This window comes from Leguminivora glycinivorella, chromosome 7 (genome assembly GCF_023078275.1).
Source record: "Leguminivora glycinivorella isolate SPB_JAAS2020 chromosome 7, LegGlyc_1.1, whole genome shotgun sequence".
Classification (NCBI taxonomy): domain Eukaryota; kingdom Metazoa; phylum Arthropoda; class Insecta; order Lepidoptera; family Tortricidae; genus Leguminivora; species Leguminivora glycinivorella.
The window spans coordinates 12,346,461-12,369,874 of record NC_062977.1 but is presented as its reverse complement, the minus strand read 5'-3'; the positions used below and the strand labels follow the sequence as shown (position 1 = coordinate 12,369,874).

At 39.1% G+C, this 23,414-nt stretch overlaps 1 protein-coding gene across 1 annotated transcript in view; it reads left to right on the top strand.

The window, feature by feature from the left end:
- LOC125227788 (titin) overlaps positions 1-23,107 on the top strand; it is a 47,341-nt gene extending 24,234 nt beyond the window's left edge. The window contains exons 2-7 of the mRNA XM_048132127.1: positions 544-620; positions 10,306-10,347; positions 10,462-10,668; positions 11,101-11,373; positions 12,134-19,814; positions 21,596-23,107. Coding sequence (XP_047988084.1) covers positions 554-620; positions 10,306-10,347; positions 10,462-10,668; positions 11,101-11,373; positions 12,134-19,814; positions 21,596-21,701 — 8,376 coding nt within the window. The 5' untranslated portion in view covers positions 544-553 and the 3' untranslated portion in view covers positions 21,702-23,107. The remainder of the gene's footprint in view (positions 1-543; positions 621-10,305; positions 10,348-10,461; positions 10,669-11,100; positions 11,374-12,133; positions 19,815-21,595) is intronic.
- Positions 23,108-23,414: the final 307 nt, after the last annotated feature.

The window sequence follows — 23,414 nt, the reverse complement described above, 5'->3', positions numbered from 1 at the left end:
CAAAAATCACAAAACAGTTCCAGACCCTGAGACTGACACTAAGAGAAGCATTTTATACCCAAATGAGGCTGATGACCCTTTTACACATATAGGTTTTTAAACTTACGACATGCCAACACCGACAGAAATATTTATTGTCTTGTTTGAGGTGGACCTCTCCCAATATTTGGTACATTTTCTACCTGGGTTAATTTATGTTAGGTATCCTTAAGATTTCAGATGAGCAATATTTATGTAGACGGTTTCGCTTTCGGTGTGTTAAGAATTTTTGTTAACACTTTGTTCATGCAAATACGTGTATGTATGTACTAGTGCCATTATCAAAATCATACAGTTAAAAATAAAATACATGTGCACCTTCTTCGAACTTTGATTGTGTAATGAGAATAAAGCGAGTAAACCCCATCTGTAAGATTCGCGCGCTCCTCAACGTCATTTGGCATCGTAAAGGGTGACGGTTACCCATTACCGGTGTGTTCGATCCCCAATGCCCTTGAGTCGAGTGGTGAGGCAGGGTAATTGATTCGATTGTGATTGTTGCAGACGACGGCAGATGGATCGGCGGTGCGCGGCGGGGGCGCTGCTCGCGCTGGCCGCCTGCATCGCGACCACGGCGGCGGGTGAGTCATAACACGACATTATTAACGACCATATCACACTTTCTTTCAAAATATAGGACTTGCTGTACACAGTACTGAGCTGGACTATATTTATAGTGCTTATATTAAAATTATTTGGAAGTAATAATACGCCACAGATGCTACCTAACCAGAAACAACACTATGTAACTAGAGGCCTAATATGTCATGACATGACATAGCATAATTAGACATAATTAATAATTATGTGTAATAATCGTGAAAGTTTAAATCAGTATGATTAGACATTTTGACCATTTCATGAAAGACAATTTCATAATTGAGTTTGATTTATTCATAATTAGTCAACCTTTCATTTCATTCAGTTATTGCTACAGCATAAAATAATCAATTCCAAGCTCCCTTACAAAGAGTCACTAGCAATGTCAACACTATTATACTCCATTAGTTTATATGTAACTTAAATACATTCTATAAATCTAAGACGGGTAAATCCCTTAACGGTCTAGTATAGGCCATAACATAAGAAATTTAGATATGTAGCTTTTAAACATTTTTTGGCCAAAGCAGAAACATTTTTATACATTTCGAACATTAGGTAACCCCAAATCTAAATGAGGCGTAAGGGAGTTATGAATGAAAATGACATTGCTATGATACCTACACCATCACACACTGTCTGCATCTGTGTAATTAATACCGATTTATTAAATAGTTACACGAAACGCTTAATAACGACATAGACGTCAAACATAATATCGTTTTTAAAACAATATATTAACCTACAATCCATACTAATATTATTATAAATGGGAAAGTGTGTGTTTCTCTTTGTTTGTCCGTTTTTCACGGCAAAACGGAGTGACGAATTGACGTGATTTTTTAAGTGGAGATAGTTGAAGGGCTGGAAAGTGACATAGGCTACCTTTTGTCTCTTTCTAATCCGCAGACGGTTTTGCAAGATATTAAACACGCTTGTGATTTCGGTTGCTTCTGATTCCATGTCGGATTTTAACACTTTCGAAACCGGGCTCTACGCGGCACTATGACATTTTCGCTACATACGGGGAAACCCAGTGTTAAGGCAGTATTGGCAGGTTTGCGTCGCCTGCAAAAGTCAACCTTTTCTCTTTTGGGTGCACCTATATTTCCAGAAGACGTCAGCTTAGCTCTGGAAGAGAAGCGGTTGGCTTTAGCTAAGGCCGAGGATCACCTCAGCCATTTATCCGCTCATGTATCGCTTGTTCTTCTGCGGAACTGTTTCGCATTGCCACGGATAATGTACATACATACATACAATCACGCCTGTATCCCATAAAGGGGTAGGCAGAACACATGAAACTACTAAAGCTTCAGTGCCACTCTTGGCAAATAAGGGGTTGAAAGAAAACGAAACTGTGACATTGCAGTGACAGGTTGCCAGCCTCTCGCCTACGCCACAATTTAACCCATATCCCATAGTCGCCTTCTACGACACCCACGGGAAGAAAGGGGGTGGTGAAATTCTTAACCCGTCACCACACAGGCCCACGGATAATGTATATCATGAGAACTCCAACCTGGATGTTTGATGATGATGTGGCGAAATTGGATGGCACAATCAAGGCACACAGTAGACTCAGGCTGCTCTTCCTGTACATCACGGGGGTCTTGGGGTTTGTAGGTGGCGTGGCGTACTGGCTTTCCTTGCCTCAGCACATGGGACTTTGGGGCTTGTCGCTCGGATATTATCTGACTATGGTGGCAATTCCCAGATACCTTTTGCTGCGGAGGCATTTAGCAAGTGGTCGTCTATTTGTCAGGGGACGGATCCGCCAAGCAATCCTGCCACTCAAAGAGGTTGGGACTACATCTTGTGTAGGAAGGTAGTGGCAGATTTGCTGGGTGAGGTAGTCGACCCGGATTTGGCGCGTCTCAAGGCCACATCTAGGTGTGAGTCAGGGGCATGGCTTCATGTGTTACCTTCTCCCCAGTTAGGCACGATGCTGGATAATGATTCCTTTAGGATCGCAGTTGCTTTACAATTGGGGTCGACGGTTTGCGATTTGCACAGATGTGTGTGTGGGGCCATGGTTCAGGAGGACGGTCACCATGGTCTTAGTTGACATCAGAGGTGTGCTGGGCGTTTTTCGCGTCCCCAAGCGATAAATGTGTCCTGGAGCCTCCGGGATTGTGCCGTGATGATGGCAAGAGGCCGGATGGTCTTACGTTGGTTCCTTGGCAGAAAGGTCGGTGCCTCTTATGGGACGCAACGTGCGTTAGCACCTTTGCACCGTCCCATCTGAGTCACACCATCAGTGCTGCTGGTGCGGCTGCCGAGTATGCGGCGAATCAGAAGCGATCTTGGAACCAACGTATGACTTTATACCAGTTGCGGTGGAGACTGCAGGGCCTTGGGGTGCGGGGGCTAAGGAGTTTGTGTGGGAATTGGCTCGGCGGCTTAGAGGCAGGGGTTGCGATCCTCGTTCGGGATCGTACCTAGTCCAACAAATTTCCCTGGCTGTACAACGGGGCAATGCGGCCAGTGTTATGGGGACATTTGGGCCAGCTGCGGTCCGGGGTGGCACCACTTAGGCAAGTTATTTAGTATTTAACTTTGACAAAGCCTGTTGCGGATTACTTCATTTATGACAAAACCTGTAGCTGATTTGTTTTATGTCCACTTGACGAAGCCTGCGCTGCTGATCACGAACAAATTTTTTTAAATTAATACATATTATTGTATTTTGTTTATGGTTAAAAATACTGTATTAGCAAATGATACATTACAAAATGTAAGGTGACAATTAAAATATTTACTTGACTATTAATTTTACATGTATTAACTTTACCCTAGTACCTATCTATACAATCCACTTAATTGTTGGAACAATGGTTAACAAGTATTTTTAATTTAGATGTTACAGAGCGCATTAGGACTATCTGTCAGAAAACATAATAATGTCAAAATCAATATTTTTGCAATTTATTACGAGTATACAGTGACCACAAACATTACCCGTAAGTGTCAATTAGTTTTATCTCTAAATAGATTACCTTCTTCAGGTGGTCCACGCAATCGCATAGTTTATTAAACACGTGATAAACATTAGCAATATGTATGCAAAACGTTTTTAAAATAAGTATTTATTGGAATAAGATACGAACATGAATAATGTATCGATGACGATATGCTGAACAGACTATACCGCTTACCAAGTGTCATAAGTATAATATGCTAATATTATTGCCGTAAGAATGAATTATGGTTTGGTGGTATTTCCAATGAGAATCTCTAGTAAATATTATATTTATGTGAAACATAAGTACTGCAGCTACAATACATGTGACTTTTTTATGAAATATAAGTCGGATTTATAATTTAAAGTAGACAATAAAAATCATAGGTTCATATTAGTTGACCCACTGACCGAAAATATTAGTAGGTTATGTAGAATAAATGTAAAAGAAGGCGTTATAGCGTAGGCTTGTGGCGTGCTACGAATTGACACGTACGATACGATTGATTATTCCAATATGTTAATTAGTATACTTGGAGCTTTTCTCCTAAGATTATTATACTAAGATGTAAGGGTAATTATCTAATAAAGTTGTAGGAATGGATGCGGCTGTCACTGTCATTAATTTCCGCTGTCCGCCAGGAGCAGGAGCTGCAGCTAACGGCGCGGCGCCCGGCTTCCGCTCGAACGTGTAATTTCTCAATTTTCGCAGATCCGCATAAACTTGTTACCGCTAGAGTTGTAGCTTTAATTTTATTACATTATCAAACAGGTTCCTGGGGCGTTGAACTTTTATTGATATATTATATAACTATAATGCCAGATGCACCGTTTGTTTTATGACGATTCCTATATGTTTATTTTCGTAACGGTTCGCTTATAAATATCAGAATAAACGGGTATTGGAAAACCCACAGATTTAAGATTCCGCATTTTTTTTAATTAGCCCGTTATATGCATTGTCACACCGCTGGGTAAAGGCTTTTCCTCTTGATTTCCACGAGTGGAATATTTATAGAAGATAATTCCTACAAGAGTCCTAATAAAATAAACAACGATTCTACCGTAGCAACACATGAACATGGCAACTTGAGTAGCTTAGAAATCTAAAAAAGAAAAATCTCAAAAATCACTTAAAAATATAGTATTGAAATAAGGTGAAATTTGAGGGTTTATTCGAAAGTGTAACCGATCCAGGAGGATCCCTCGGCGTCGGCGCTCGGCGCCGTCTCTGGGTAGTCTAGGTGAACGGTCGCGCCCTGCGCCTAACTGTACAGGCTGTGCGTATGTTTCGCGGTGCATGTTATTAGATGATGCTATTTCGGTCTGCAGTCGCAGTTTTAGTATCCGCAGCACGGTCATTTCAAAGAATTCGCATTCAATTTATGTTACATAGGAAGTATATTTAAATGCGGCCTACAATGTTTAGGTGTACCGTGTGAACTTCATCACGCATGGCGACCACGGCGACATTCATTCATTGAAACAACAATCCATATTAATGTAGTGCAAATTTCAAATTCAAGCCGGCTCCTGATTTCGATTGACTTGGGCCATGTTCCTAAGCGCACGATTTTGCATTAAGTGGTTTTTTGTTCGTGCAGGGCCTTTTATAAACGTCACAGTGGTACATGTGGACGCAAAAGCGATTCATTAGTATGGGGCTCGTTGAACGAGGGGCTACGTCACGAGAACTTTGGAATTTTTGATAGAGACTTTCTTATTAGCACTCCTTGGCATAGTATTTGAATTTATAAATATCTAATGACATTAGTTGTTAGTTCATGTGGTAGCTTTTGGAATGTGCTTTACAGAGATAAGACATTACTTTTCTATAACTAGGAATACTTAGGCACTTTGGGTACCTTAAATTACCCATTCCAACTTGTCATATTTAAACATGTACAAAAATAAACATTTTTACTTACATATCTACTGTAAAAAATATATTTTTCTACTCCCGTACTGTTATTCCTGAGTTACAAGGTCGTGCATAGAACTTTAAAACCCTACATAAAAGATGTCAGGACAAGTCTATCTAGTCTATACCCTGAAAACATTTAGTAGCAGTAGCATGATATAGCTGTTACAGTTCAGTAAATACATTGCTACCAACTTAACAAACCAATTCGCAGAGTCGAGACTCCTTCGTTTTCTGCTGCGTTCATTGGCGACGCGTCGAATCGCATTCAAATGTATGAGAACTCGATTCAACTCGGCTCGATTCGTCTTAGTGGCCAGGCTTCAAAGAACCATACCATAGACAGTTTTATTTTCATGTTTGCACTCAAACTGCATATTCAAAATGGTAGGCGGTCCACTAGATAACTAAGATGACTGAAAGTAGGTATTTGTTGATTTATAATTTTCTTTCAAAATAAGTGCTTGGTCGTAGAAAAAGTATTGTATGCAACGGTGTTTAACTGAGTCAAAAAATGCTCGTGGCGTCTTTATTAACAATTTTCGGCTTCGCCTCAAATTGTTACCCACGCCACTCACCTTTTTTGACCTCTTTTAACCACCAGTTGCATAAAATACTATTACCTTCTAAATTGATATGAGCTGGTTTTATAAAGTAAGATTTTAATGTTATCTTTATTTGCCAATTAAGAATTGAGATAAGATCCACCCAATAATTAAGGTGACAGGAGAGGTCAACATCCTATAAGTGCGAGTAAACAGGATACCAATTTCCGCTTGCCAGTCCTAATTATTTCAGTTTTATGACCACGCGTAGAAGTGTGTTAGGGTCGAAATCATGGCCCGCAAAAACTGGATACTGACGACATTCCTGGCGACCGTTAGCTGGACGATCTGTGCAGAGGCAGCGTGCACCCGCCTTATAGAGCCAGACAAGAGAGCCCTAACGGTTCGTCGGCTACAGCTGATAAGCCACCGCCTCGCATAACTTACGTGATCAATTAAATTGCCATCGAGCAATTTTCCACGCGCATTCCGATACGAGCACACACTCGCACGATACTAAAAATGACCTATTAGGACAACACTAAAAGGACATCATAATATTATATAAGAACAGGTTCACTATTAGCAGTCCGCTAGGTGATCAAATAATAATAATATAATATAATTGATATCTCAGGTCTCACGCAATTAACTCAATGTTTAATTAATTAATAGTTAAAATATATTTGAAAGCAGTAACCCCTAAATAAAATTATTCAACATAATTGTAATAATTAGTACATGAAGTTTCTTTTCGTATGAACATAAAAATAAAATAAATACCTAGACTTGACTCACGAGATAACCGCCATGTGGGATGTTGAATCAACGATCATTGTTCCGATAGTCGTTTCAGCGAACGGTCTCATAGCGAAGAGTCTCGACCAACATCTTAAGAGACTCTCGCTAGGTGGCTGGATCAAGGGCCAGGTGCAGAAGGCGGTGATCTTGGACACAGCGCGGATAGTCCGACGGTTCCTCTCTCTGCAGCCCTAAACACCGGCAGCTTAGGCCCTGCCCCGCTGCTGGCGGCACCCTAGGTTAGGTTTTTATAATATGTTTATATGTTTTTATATTGTTTTGTAAAATACCTAGCCTAAAAAAGAAAATAAATACTGAAAATAAATAAAATAAATTAAATAGTATTTTATACAATCGTGATATAATACAAAGCAATAGTACATGTTTACGAAGTGAGTGGCCTAAAAACTTAAGTGAAAATAATTATATCACTATTGTATACAATACTTTTTCTACGAGTCACCATCTTCATCATCAATGGACGAAAATATTCATGCAAGTTAAAATTAATGTTAATAGAGTCGTTCACCGTTGTATCAACATCGAATTACCTAGCAACTAATTGTTTGTAATAACCGTCTCTGATTGGCCGATAACGCGACAGATAAAAAAAATGTGTTTCAGATGCAGGAAAATTTGCCAGGTATCGCAAATTAGTATAGAAATTGTATGAAGTTCTATTTTTGAAATTATTACAGTTAACTAAAATCAACTATAATAGTTTATTATAATTGAGTCGGAACTGCCATAGAGTATCCAACACTGAAAAGTTAGCACTTATAGCTTAGTCTGTGGTGTCCTAATTGACAGATTATAGTCGACAAGTAGAAAAAAGCCTTTTATTTCGAGTTCAATTTAAGCTATTCTATTACATATGCATTAAATGCTAATGTAGGCTGTGCGTATGTACATCAGCAATTCTCAGAAAGTTCGTAAGTTTGGATCATTCTTCCTGGGACATTTTGGGAACGTAGTAGATCTTGCTCAGCCATGTACTCTACCAGCCTACCAACATTTGTCAATATCAAAGATCAATAGAAAAACATGTCAAGATCGTTTTGTCTTAAATAAGGCTAAAAAACGTGTAAGTGTACAGCGGGCCTACTAAGCCTACAGGGTCCAGCGGGACAATTTCGACTGGGGGGCAAATGTAACTGATCCATTTTTTCCATGTTTTACAATGTTTGCATTATTCATTTAGAGTGTCCACTGGTTATAAATGGCACGGGTGTTCAGGGGATACATGTGGAACTCAATAGTGCAATAATGGAAAAAATGAATCAGTTTTTAATTGCCCCCCAGTTGAGATTTGTCCCGCTGTACCTTAGTACTAAATCAACAAAACTGGAATATTGGATACGTTTTGCCGAGTTTACCTGTATATTTTAGTACCTATGATGGCTATGACCATTGACCAACATACTGTTTCGCTCTGCATTTCGTACGTCGTATTTGTGAGCGTCAGGACCCCTGGACCACTACAGATATTTGATGTTTAGTACATACTAAAATTTAGTACCTATTTGATACTATTTGGTACCTGAGTACATATATTTGGTACCTCCACTGATATCGAAAAATCGAGCGAATAAAGTGGCCAGACATTCTGACGTCAGGATGTCTGGACCATTTTTGGTTTACATAGTTCTAGACAACACTACTAATTGATATCTTAGTCAATATTTACTACCTATTTGGTACCTGTCAATATATTTTTTTCAATTTTTTTTGGCGTACCAGAAAAAAGTTATGATGGAATTTAATGTTGTGAGCCCAGCCGTGGCGTTGAAGTATGTAGCGCATGTCCAAAGAATAGAGGCAAATCCGCCTGCCCTCCTGCGCGTCAACTTAAATAGGAATTTATTTTTAGGCACTCGCACATCATCTCTACTGACTAGTGGCATTAATATAGTCGAAATATAAAAGTAACAAAACAGTGTCAAAACAGGCGCTATATACTTCAACGGCACGGCTGGGCTCACAACTTTAAATTCCGTCATAACTTTTTTCTGGTATGCCAAAAAAATTTGAAAAAAATATATTGACAGGTACCAAATAGGTAGTAAATATTGACTAAGATATCAATTAGTAGTGTTGTCTAGAACTATGTAAACCAAAAATGGTCCAGACATCCTGACGTCAGAATGTCTGGCCACTTTATTCGCTCGATTTACCGATATCAGTGGAGGTACCAAATATATGTACTCAGGTACCAAATAGTATCAAATAGGTACTAAATTTTAGTATGTACTAAACATCAAATATCTGTAGTGGTTCAGGGGTCCTGACGCTCACTCGTATTTAGTTTAGATTTGTCACTAGTTTCTTGTTTTTTTTAGGGTTCCGGAGTCAACTAGGAACTCTTATAGTTTCGCCATGTCTGTCTGTCCGTCCGTCCGTCCGTCCGTCCGTCCGCGGATAATCTCAGTAACCGTTAGCACTAGAAAGCTGAAATTTGGTACCAATATGTATATCAATCACGCCAACAAAGTGCAAAAATAAAAAAAATGGAACAAAATGTTTTATTAGGGTACCCCCCTACATGTAAAGTGGGGGCTGATATTTTTTTTCATTCCAACCCCAATGTGTGATATATTGTTGGATAGGTATTTAAAAATGAATATCGGTTTACTAAGATCGTTTTTTGATAATATTAATATTTTCGGAAATAATCGCTCCTAAAGGAAAAAAAAGTGCGTCTCCCTCCCTCCCCCCCTCTAACTTTTGAACCATATATTTAAAAAATATGAAAAAATCACAAAAGTAGAACTTTATAAGGACTTTCTAGGAAAATTGTTTTGAACTTGATAGGTTCAGTAGTTTTTGAGAAAAATACGGAAAACTACGGAACCCTATACACTGAGCGTGGCCCGACACGCTCTTGGCCGGTTTTTTACTCTTGTCTAACGACTCTGACGTAGGTATGGAAATTCATCTTCGTAAATACATCATTAATCTTGAACTAAGTAGGTACCTAGTTACTCAGCACCTTCATTTGATACACTTCGTAACTAACTTGACTCGTGCACTGATAAGAAAACTAATGTAATGTTGAAAGACCAAAACAAAGTAAAACGGCAGTTTTAACAAGACTAGAAAAATTAATCCAAGTTCTCGATTATCATACCATGAACACACGTGTTTTAGTAATTACTTTACGGTCTCCTAATTTCATTACTTTTAAGGCATATTTTGTCGTATGATTATAATTAGGTATCCGAAAATATCATGTAATACGTAAGATGTGCTATGATAGGCATTAACAGCTTTTAAATGTGTATATTAATATGATTAAATTAGCTATGATAGGCATTAACAGCTTTTAAATGTGTATATTAATATGATTAAATTACTAATGGCAAAAACTATTTTACAATTCGCTGAAAGTTACCTACAATATTTCCAATAAAAACTAACATTATTTTGTTTTATATTTTCAGCACCTACAGCCAGTAATCAAACTGCACTAGATTTATATGAAGGTGAGTAATTGAATTCAGTTTTCAACTTGTCACATTGCAATACCTACTTGCCCTATTTTGTGTAATCACAAATTCATAAAGAATTATAGCTTATGTTCGACAATATAATTTCAGGAGCTTCAGAGGGATGCTACTACAACTTTCAGCACTACGGGGAAGGTGACCGCATCATGACAAACGAGCCCTGCCTCAACTGCACATGCCACAATCGAATGCTGATGTGTTACTTGAGGGTCTGCCCCTTCACCAAGCCCATTGGCCAAGACTGCTCGGTTGAGAAGCGCGCTGACCAGTGCTGCCCTATCGTCACTTGTCCTGATGGTAACTTTTATAATATACTCTTTAATGAAAACTGAAAAACTGAAAAAAGAAACTCATGTTGCCTGAAGTTACGGAAATCCATACTAATATTATAAAAGGGAAAGTGTGTGTGTCAGATTGTTTGTCCGTCTTTCACGGCAAAATAGAGCGGCGAATTGACGTGATTTTTTTAGTGGAGATAGTTGAAGGTATGGAGAGTGACATAGGCTACATTTTGTCTCTTTCTAACGCGAGCGAAGCCGCGGGCAAAAGCTAGTATAATAATATATACGAGCTTGAAATTCAATTAATACATTTTCTAACATGTGCTTATCTCAGACGACCACAACGGCATGACATTCACAATAAAAAGAAAACGAATGGGTATGACCCAAAAGCATCTATTAAGAATAATTAGAAATCGACCAATCTATTCACAATACCTATTTTCAGTTCCAGTTGACCTACTCACCTCGACTTCGACGTCATCTCTGTCTGAATATGGCGAGACTGGACTCGGCAAACTGGACAGATACGGCTGCAGTATTAACGGGAAATACTTCCCTGAGGGCTCCAAGGTGCCACCTTCTCCGAACAAACCGTGCGAACATTGCTACTGCATACGAAATATGACGACTTGTGTTATGCAAGAATGTACTCTTCATGTGGACGGCTGTACTCCGATTTATCGCAAAGACGTGTGTTGCCCTGTTCGCTATTCCTGTGGTAAGTTATTATTTAAATTCGATTGACAGCAAGATTTATACAAAGTACCCAACTATTCTCTTTTTTCTATTAAACAATAACAAGTAGGTATCGTGAGGAACGAAATGCTCTTATTGACTAAAAGCCTACACAAATATCTACAATACTCCGAAGCTTGACAAAGCGGCAGTGTATAACGCTCACGACAGATTTATGAAGGACAATGGTGCCTGATACCTACATATTATAGGTGATGAAATTATATGTATGGTTTAAAGGTAACTACGGTCTACCTGCCTACTATTATTATGCCTCCTATGCTTAAATAAAAAGCTTAAAAAAAATAGAACAGTACGTTCTTATTATGACATCATAATTATTTTTGTCTATTATATTTAACAACCAGTTAAAACGAAATAAAAACCTGCCTTAGAAATGTATATTACTTGTGGTCATGGTTCGTTAATATTTTTTGTATGTGGGTAGCTTTTGCACATTGTAATTTTTCCTCAGTCACCCGTTGACCACGAACGCTGTAAAGAATTCGAAACGTCGGGATGAATTTTAAATTCATTATACGCGGTTTAATCCGTTTCCATAGTTTTATTTCATGAGTAACTATCGCGGTAACCGAAGACAATATTCAGTTAAAACGAGTAAAATATAAAGATAACATTTTCCATAAACCTGATGCATCTCATGATTGTCCTATGTCACCCCTTTAAGTTATTTATGCTCATTTTTAAACATTTCCCTAATCATAACCATTGTCTATTTCCAGATCACCCCGAGGATGAAATACCACTCTTGGACGACATGACCACCACAGTGCGACCTACACCAGGATTCCTCTTGACCACCACAACTCTTGCACCTGTAACACAAATGACACAAGATTGTGTGCACGATGACAAAATATTTGCAGATGGTGCATTAATAAAAACAGAAAAGGCTTGCGAACATTGTTACTGTATGAAAGGTGACATTGTATGTGTAGTGCAAGAGTGTGGTACACCTATGGAGAATGAAGGCAAAAATTGCACTTCCATGCCTCCACGTGAAGGGCAGTGCTGCCCTGATACCTACATATGTGAAGGTGATGAAATCACTACTGAAACGAAACCTGATATGGCTACTGTAACGCCCTTCGAAGATATAACTACGTTATCTCCACCAAGAAGAGTTAGTGTAGAAGGTAGTGGATATAGAAGTGAAACGGATGAGCCATCGACCGAAGCAGCACCGTTGGAGCCAGATACTGAGGGGAGTGGGGAAGAACAACCTTTCAAACCAACCGACGCCACTGACTTGCTTCTTCCGGAAAGCGAAACGTCTCATCCGTTAATTGTGACCGAACAAGATGAAATTCCAGACAATTATAGTCCAAGCACTATTGGAGTACCAGAAACGGAACCAAAAACTACTGAAAAGACAACAACTGAGGCAGATAGGGGAGAGAATACTGTACCAAGTGGAGAAGAAGAGGACAGTACAGATATAACTTCACATGAAACAACCACTACTAAGCTAGAAACAGAAAAAGAGTCCTCTTATGATGCTAAAACGACTGCATTGCCTATAAATGAGCCTTCGTCAACAGACAAAACGACTTCACATGAAGAAATTACAGCTACCGAACCAACCATTATTGCAGAATCAACTATTTCTGATCAAGAGGTACATACATCCCCAGCTAGTATAGTTACTTCAGAAGACCAAGTAGCTGAAACCACATTACCCAGTAGAAGGAAAGTAGATGACGAAATAATGCCAAAGGAAACAACAACACTGAAACATTTAGAAGAGTATACCACTAAAGCAAGTGACATCACAGCTCCAGATGCTACAACCGAAAGTACCACTCATTCATCCATGGAACAAGAAGTCAAAACTACAACTTCGCAGTTAATTGAAAAAGAAGTTAAAGAATCGACTACTGAGGCATTCGTGGAACTAACTACGGAATCTGATCTTATTAAATCAGTTACTACGACTGTACAATCTGAAACCGCTACTGAGTTTACTACTGCAAGCAAAGTTGACCTTTCTGATATTACATCTGCAAATCCTATTGAAAACGAAATTGATGAGGATTCATTCCCCACATTGGCACCAGGTAGAATACCCGGTGAAGGTGATTGCTTACTTGACGGCGTTACTTATAGTCACGACAGTATTGTACCTAGTACCAGCCATTGTCACACCAGTTGTAGGTGCATTAGTAGCATTGTCAAATGTGAACCAATCCTTTGTAGTCCACCACCAGACTATATGGATAACTGTCAACCAATGTATGACTCTCCCGAATCTTGCTGTCCTACTTATGTCTGTGACCATCCCCGAGAAACTGTACCACCACAATCACATAGTCAAATGGCAGGAACAGAAAGTCCTATTACTACCCCTTCAATCGAGTGTGAAGAGGACCAATGTAAAATTAACGTGGATGAGAAAGAAACCACACCATCTGTACCATGCACATCTGAAGGTTGTGCCGATGATTCCAAGGGTGTGGTTAAGCCTGAAGAATGTGGAACTCAAGGATGCGGTGAAGTTGCTAAAAAGCCAGAAGAAGCTCATCCATCAATACCCACAGACGAGTGTAAAGGCGACAGCTGTTCATCCTCACCGGAACGTTGTGCATCGGGTAAATGTGAAACTGGAATTTCAAATGATCAAACGTGTAATGGTGAACATGGTTGTGATTCACCACCTGTCATTCCAACATGCCAAGGCGATGATTGTGCAAGTCAACCTAACGTTACTGATCCTAAGGAAATTATACCACCCTGTGCTGATCCAAAAGGTTGCCAAGATCAAAAATGTGATAATGAAAATGGTTGCGAAATTTCTGTTATTCCAACTTGTCAAGGAGATGACTGCGCTATTCAACCTGATGTCACTGGTTCTAAGGATGATTCCACACATTGTAGCAGTCCAGATGGCTGTAAAGATGTTCAGACTCCCGAAAAAGTATTACCATGCACAGGTCAGTCATGCGTGTCTGAATTATCACCGCAGGTACCCCAAGAATCACAAGATTGTAAGGATGGTAGTGATTGCGGTCAAAGTAGTCAGACTCCAACTACCGGGGAATGCAACGAAGAAGAATGCAAAACACAGGAAATTCCAGAAATTAATAAACCTCCTAGTGATTGCATTGGCACTCAATGCACACAAGAACAAGATCATGTACCACACATAACTGATATACCAGAGGTTAGTACAGAATTTGTCCCAAGATTAACTGAATTACCTGAAGAACCAGAAACCAAAACTCAGGAACCAGTTACCGACTTACCAAAGACTACTGCTATCGAAAAAGAAATTGAATCCAGTGGAACCACCAAAGCATCAGTATCAGAAAAAGATGAGGAACCAGGTACAACCCCTCAATATAATGAAATAAGTGACAAGGAAAATGAAACTCCATCTATTTCTATGAGCCCTGAAATAGTAACTGAGGCAACAGAGGGTCAACGGGAGGAGAGCATTACTGCAAGTGGCGACAAACAAACAACAGTCATTCTATCAGATATGGTAACCAAGGTACAGGATAGAGTGCCAGTAGTTCCAACTACAGAAATATCAAGCTTAACTGATAAGGATACTAAAGAAACAATTACAGAATTGCCAAGCTTTACTGGAACAGAGTTGCCAGAATCAACATTAAAACCAATCGTCGATACAGAGACCGAAGTCCCAGAAGATGCTGCTAAAGATAAGGAGACAATTGACATAACTACAACCGAGGCAGCAACTCGTGGCAGCTCTCCGAAGATAACTGAAGAAACCACCGTAACACCAGAAATGTTAACATTGGCTCCTGAATTACTAGACAGAGACGGCCATGAAAAACCAACGAAGGAACCAGAATATGTACAAGATACTGAAGAAAAAATAACCGAGCCTACTGAACGTTATACATCTGCTCCTGAACAAAGCACTGAAAAGGTTGAGATGAAACCAATCCAAGAACAAGAGCCACAGGGTACGCCAACGACACCGAAATCATATGAAGATCATACATCCGTTCCGGATATTACCATAACAGCATCCCCTGAGGCACAAACTACTTTACCTGAAGATGAAGACAAAATAATAACAGAATTACCAGCATCTCCTTCGACACCTGAAGAGCTTGCCACCAGTAAACCTCAAGAAACTGATCAGACTGCCGGTGATATGTTATTACCAGATACTACTCAAATAACAGACACTCAAGGCCCTGAGTTGATTGCTACTGAAGGTACATCGAAACCAGAATACCATCTCACTGAAAACATTACCCCAGATGATAACGTAGTTACAAAGGCTCCAGTTCCCGATATTTCTGACGAAACTGAAAGTCAAACTGAGACGCCCAAACCGCTTATAACTTTGCCTCAAGAAACGCCCGCCGAAGAATCTGACGTAGACAAAGTCGCCGAAACACCGGCACCTGTTATAGTTGACATTCAAACGCAAACTCCTATGTCCATTGTGAAAGATCATGGAGACGATGAATTTGGTACATCTGAACCAGCAATAACTACTGAGCGTATTACATCAGAATCATCGGAATCACCCCCTTCAACAAAAATAACATCGGAAGAAACAGTATCTGATATTGGAATTAAGCCCAGTGAAAGTGATTATCATTCTGGTACAACCACAAAATTACCTGCAAATGAATTGGGAACATCACCTGTTGCGATAGATGTAACAGAAAAACCTGCGGTTGATTTAGATAAAACAGCTCCACAAACGGAAACTAGCACTGGTTCTTCGTCAGTATCAGTACCAATTATCCATGAACCAACAAGCTCGGAACCTTCTGTAACAGAAGCTGATATCCAAGAGCCTAGTATGCCACAAGAAGGAACAAGTGACGATATTGAAACCAAATCACCTACTTCCACCCCAGAGACCTCAGTAAAACCAACCACTGAAAAAGAAGATGAAGATGTTACTGAACTACCAGAATTAATAGTTCACGAGCACCCTACGGAACCATCTTCAATCGACAAAGGATCTGATCTACCTGCGACCGCAGAGCCTGCTACTAAAGAACCACAAGAAATGTTACCGGAAACTGTAACGTCTGACGTACCAGTGGCACATGACGATCTAAGTTCAACTCCAGAAACACTAGAAAGTGCATCACAAACTGCAAAACCGGAACAAGATGCTTTTACAAAAGCACCGGAATCTGACGCTGAGCTGTCTCACAGCCCTAAAACACCCTCAACTGAAGCACAGAAAGAAATTACAGAAGGCCCAGAGTTACATGTTACATCTACTCCAGAAGTAATTACTACAGATGCCCTGAAGGAAGAAACTGAATCACCGGCGATCCAGCCTACCGTTACTAGTGCGCCTAAAATATCTGAAACGGAACCGCAAGAAATAATAACAGAGTCACCACCTCCTTTAACAGAAACAGACTTGTTTATAACTGAATCTCACAAAGATACTACAGAAACCCCAGAACCACATGCTATGATTACAAAGCCTTCTTATTCTACTGAAACTGCCTCAGAGTCTCATAAAGAATCTCCAGCTATGCCTGAAGAACCGGAAATACAATCCCACACGGAAACTACAAAACCACAAGAGGTTACAACGACTGTTCAAGATATAACTGTAACGGAGTCACACGGAGAACAAACGGAAACTCCAGAATCACTAGATACTGCAACGAAGGTGGTAAATATATCTCAAGAAAAATTAGATAAGGACACTTCAGAAGAACCCAAGCGTCCATATGAGGTGACTGACGCACCAGAAATATCTGAAAAAGAAGGAGATATCACGAAAGCTCCAGAGGTCACAGATGCCGCTACCAATGTACCAGATACCCCAGAAACAGAACCCAAAGACGAAGTAACCGAAGCTCCTGTGACAAAAGATCTAACAACAAGTCTTCCTGAATTACCTACAACAGAAACAGTATCTAAGGAAGACACAAAGATTCCTATGATAGAAGAAAAGGTAACAGTTCTTCCTGAAATACCTGGTACTGAACCATCAGTAGACGGTACAGAAGCTCCAACCTATGATGATACTTCAAGCGACGCTCCAGAAATACATGTAACTGAAGCTCAAAAGGAAGTGACTGGTGCTCCAGCAGCTGAAGACATAGTTACAAACATTCCAGAGACTTTCATTACGGACCAAGATACACAAGCACCTAATTCTCAGGATACTGCAACGATCTATCCTGAATTACCAGAAACAGAACCAAAGAAGGAATCGACAGAAACTCCGGAAGTACCCGAAACTAGTTCAACTATTCCCGAAACATTGCCAACTGAACCGAAGAAAGAGATAACAGAGCTGCCAGAAGTCCAAGGCATTACAGATGCACCAGAAGTTCCAGATGATACTAAAGTTCCTGAAACGGAACCGAAGAAAGATATTACAGGGGTAACGGTATCCCAAGGCATTACAGATGCACCAGAAATTCCAGCTGATACTAAAACTCCTGAAACATCTGACACGGTGCCCTCAGTGGAAGTAACAAAAGCCCCAGATGCACAAACAGTGGCAACAACCACTCCAGAATTATCAACAGTTTCCGAAAAGGAAGTAACAGAAACACCAGGATCACCAGAAGTAACCGTATCAGAACCATTTAATGTACCAACAGAACCATCAGAAGTACTGGAATCTCAGAAACCAACTGCTGGTATAGCTGAAATTTCACCAGAAACGGTCACAAGCGCTCCTGAAATGATAGCAACGAAATCTGATAAGGAGATAACCGAAGCGCCAGAACAAGAATTTACTACTAAGACAGCTGAACCATTAGAAACTGAACATGATACAGAAAAATCATCCACCACAGAAAAGGAAGAACCAATAACAGACTCACCCTCAAAAATGACGACCAAGTCTGATGATCAAACTAAATCTGAACCACAAGAATTCGTTACTCCCACCGAATCATCGAAACTCGAAACAGAAATATCGCTTACTACCGAAGTTGGAACACCAACTGAAGCAAGTGAAAGGATTACAGAATCACAGGCAAATGAATATCCTTTCAATGGTGCAGGTTCAGATTCTGAAACAGAGAAACCTCATGAAGGAATAGAAATCAAAACTGAACTACCATTCGTGCAGCCCGAACAGACACAATCACCCATTCCTGTAGAAACAGAAACTAAAGCACCTGCATCAATTGATACTGAGTCGGGTGCAACAGTACCACAAGAATTGCCTGTTACAGAAATGCAAGATACAAGAAGACCAGAACCAACAAGTGCTCCAGTTGGAGAAGATGTTACAAAATCTCCAGAAATTGTAGAAACACCAGATAAAACAACAATAGTGTCTGAAGAAGCTATGCAAACTACGAAAGAAGAATACCCAGAAACGACGCCAGACTTAGTATTATTAGAAGAACATACGCATAAAACTATATCTCCTGATGTAGAAACAAGTACTAGTCCTTCCGACATACCATCAAAGGAATATGAATTATCGACACCTGAAGTATCTACAGAAAAAGTAACGGAGTCTGTCCCTAGTACGGTCTCAGAAGAGTCACAGCAAGAAAACAAGGATCAAAGCGTACCAGAAGTGACAGAAACTACCACACCTGAGAAATCTACTGATCCTTCGCCTGTTTCTGAGGAAATTACCACAATGTCTCCTTTACCTGAATCTCTCGATACTGACAAACCACATGTCGTAGAATCTAATGAAATTTCCACGTCCACGCCAACGACAGGCGATGAGGCAGTTGAAACTGAGAAGCCCTTAGTACCAAGCGTTGAGCCTGAATCAGAGAAACCACAAGAAACAAAAGCACCTGAGGAAGAATTTATCGTAGCAACCACAAAATCGACTACTACCGAAGAACAAGCCACAACACTTTCACCGTTGCTTGATAAATTCGGCAAACCTGAGGACGAAGCCCAAAAACCGGTAGCTGAACCTGAAAAACCTCAACCGGATGTTACTGAAGAACTACCGAAACCTGGGGCCAACGATGTGCAACCTACGGATGAGGCACTACCTGATGAAGAAAGCCATTTCCCACCGAGTGGCACTAGTGGTTACGGACAAGAGCCTGATTACGGAGAAGAAGATTCCTTTGGTCCCGGTACATGTCGATATGGTGGAAAAGTATACGTATCTGCACAGCAAATACCACGAGATGATCCTTGCGATTTCTGCTTCTGCTTCAGAAGTGACATTATTTGCCTTCAACAAAGTTGTCCTCCTCCTATTCATGGCTGTCATGAAGAACCTATCCAAGGATTCTGTTGTCCTCGGTATGAATGCCCTGTGTCCATGGCGACCACTCTCAACGTTACGACAACAACGACAACTACGACAACAACGTTGCCACCACACTTCTTACCTCACGCCTATAAGGGCGCTGCGCAGAGAAGAGGGTGTCAAATAAAGGGTCACAGCTACAAAGTGGGAGAAGTCGTACGAGCATCATCAGGACCATGTTTACATTGCACGTAAGTATTATATTTTACTAGCTTTTGCCCGCGGCTTCGCTCGCGTTAAATTCGAAAAAACTTCAATCCCACCTTTTAGGGAAGTGAGAGGCTACAAAGAGACAAAATATAGCCTATGTCACTCTCCATCCATGCAACTATCTCAACTTAAAAATCACGTCAATCCGTCGCTCCGTTTTGCCGTGAAAGACGGACAAACAAACAGACACACACACACTTTCCCATTTATAGAGGTAATATTAGTATGGATTACATAAATTATAAAAATAGCTTTTACAAGTAACACATTTGGACTTTGGACCATTTAGATTAGTGAAAAGGATCAATCCTCTAAAATTTGGCACTGGAAATAATTACTTTTCCTTTTGACTGATACTTCAAATTATAGGTATTAAAAGATTTTAGTGGATGTGGAATAGAACACTTAATGTTAAATTAACGGTAAAGTACCTATTTTTTTTAAACGCGCGATTCTCAGGGATGACGTTCGGTGCCTGATTTCGGTGCTGATTTTTATTTACTACTTTATTGATATGTCAGTCAATTTATTAAAATCTAGCCTAAATATAAAAAATATTGGTGGTGACATTTTAAAATCACCGAAATTATGTATCCTGGGCACTGTAATCAATTTGCCCCACCGAATTCAATTTTTTACACATTATTCCACATATCAACTTAATATATAACGTATTATTCAATTTATTGATATTTTTTTTTCATTTTAATTCGATGAAGGGTCATGTAAAAAGGCTCATAATCACGCAATTTTACTAAATTTAACATGGTAATATGCTAGTCGTTATTGAGTAGAGAATTTTGCACCCATAGTATGGCTTAATTTGCTTAGAAACCTAGTTACAAAGTATATCGTACTATTTAAGTATGAAATGTTAGAAAATAATGGACATTTAATCAGTTTACAACGTGGCAATCGAAGTCGGTGGTCACTTTTTTTGATATCGGTGGTAAAAAAATCCACCGAAACCACGGAAATCAACTCCACTGATATCAAATTTTATAGCTTTTTTGGAGATAACTGCAATAGCATACAGAGGAGGTGTCATAATGACGTAATAACATACTTTCAAGGATTTATTAGTACCGTACATAACGACAAATGCACTTAAACTATGGGAGTAAATTGATCCACCGAATGGTAAAAAAACATGGGACCAAACCCTGCGAACGATTGAGAAACCTTCAAAAAGTCCCCTTTATAAAACGGTACTTGATCTCCTCTACACTGAATGGTTAAAACATAGCTAAAACTAACTATATTTGTGCCACTGTGTCCCTAATCTACTAATTTGTAAGAGTTCTGTCATGTTTAAAAAATTACACCGAAATCAGTCACTAGCCCGGGACACATGGTAAATTTGTCTTTGCTCGATGAGTTTAGCTGACATATTATTTTTATACAGAAAATATGATAGGGTAACTAATACCTTATACGTGAATATCTATAACAACTGCGATTAACAACTCCATCTTGAGTTATGATTTTTTGTTTTGCATATTCTGGGTGCGGGACATGCCCACCGAAGGTAATTTTCCGCATTAAATATTTTATTACTTATATTATACATATAATAAATAAATCATTTTATAGTGTACCAAATAGAAAGATTATGCCTGAATTAATTCAGATTTTTAGAACAGTCCGTTTTGACGTTTTTTGCCTTGGACACGTAAAAACGCGCCTCCTGAGAACTGCCCAAACCCTCGATTTCGTAAACCCCGCTGGACCAAAGTTAAACATGTACATATATATTTTTCAGATGTGGAGGAGACGGTCAAATGAAGTGCGACCCCAAGGTGTGTACGCCCGAGCCCATGCTCAGACAGATGATTGCCGCGGCGGTGTCTGCGAAGCGACGGAGGTGAAACACCCCCGAGAGATGACTCATTCGCCTGCGACGTCACTAGGGTGAAGGACCTATGTGATAATACTTCCATCTACTCTTCTATGCACAAGAATAATGCTCAAATTATCCCGAAGGAAGTAGTAGTGTAAGATTTCGTGTCATATATGGTAATTTTTTTTTTAACTTTCATAAAGTCATGGCACGCACAACTCAATAATACTTGACTGTGATTAAAATTGAATTAGATTTTTCTAAATCTGAATTGTTAGTGTTTTCGGGTCTTCATTATTAAGGCTAATTTATTATTATTATTTATCTTTTCATTAACAAAAGTCAGTGCCAAACGATAGTGCTAAGTTGTAATCGACTATGCCTTTATGATAACAGAGTTTCGAAATTTATTAACACTTTAAAGTGAAACTGACCAAAGCGAAGCAATTTAATATCGAGAATATTTATATGGAAACGACAAACAACATCCAGCTTCGTGTCGTTGGTCGCTAGATCGCCGAAATCTTGACCATTTTTACTTATTTACACTTAATTTACCGAAATAAGTTTAGTCAAAATCTTTGTTTTTACACGATGTTATAATAAGCGATCTAGTATCGTGTAAATATGAAGTAACCCATAAGGATCCCTGATGTAAATGCCTTACTTAATTTGTAATAATTTATATATGTTAGGTGTATAGTACTTAAGCCATGTTTTAAGACCAGTGACTATTATAATTTAGAAGTTAGAAAAAGGAAGCCACTTCATGTTGATAGGGTGAAAAGCGTCCGTCGACGAGAGCGGGCGCACGCGCCGGGCTGCCTTGGCGAGCGCTTTTCCTTCCTCCACGTCTGACAGAAAGTGACATCACGACTGATCTTGTTTTCTCTAATTCGTGAAGGTGCACAGTTTTTACTAGCACTTATTTAGTAATAGTGACCAATATTTTTAAAAGTGTTTTGTAAAGAACTTTTTGCAATATGATGTTAACGAGCATATTGTAGGATCTTTTGTAACTTTTGATATTAAAGTGCTGGTAGACTTAAATACATGACCTTTCATGTGTAACAGATCAAGACGGGTACGGAAGTTGCACAGACTTTGCGGTCGTTTTGGAATGATATTATATGTAAAGATGTAAATAACGATCGCATTAATTCGTACAAACCTTCTTCTGTGTATGTAAGTTGTAGTTATATTTCATCTTATTTATTTAAAGTTGTAGTTTTGGTTGTATATCATGATGAGATAGGTTGTCCATGCGAGAAAATATTGATTTTCTTTTATAAAAAATATATTCAGGTTTTCAGGAAAATAGATAATTTTATTTCAAATCTATTTTATTTGTTTAATTAGTTATTGCCAAGCTACAATCTAGCTGTCTGTGCTACTGTGCAAGAGAGTTTAAATAAAATATTTCAAATGAACGTATGTGTTGTGTTTTCCTTAAAAAAAACTTTAAAACACTGGCCCCATTTACCATTGATTAACTATTATATATTATGTAATTTCATACAAATTTTACATTGACGCCCACACACAGCCGGCTAGTTGAATTGACGTTTAAACTTAAAATGATGATTTTGAATATGAATGGTTTTAAAATGTTAAAATAATATGAATTTTATTTAGTTTGATGTTTTACAGTTAATATTTTTGTTGTGTTGGTGTGGTAAAAAATGTTGCGTTTCACTCAGTCGCAAAATTTATTTAACCTATACGTGCCTTGAAATAGTTG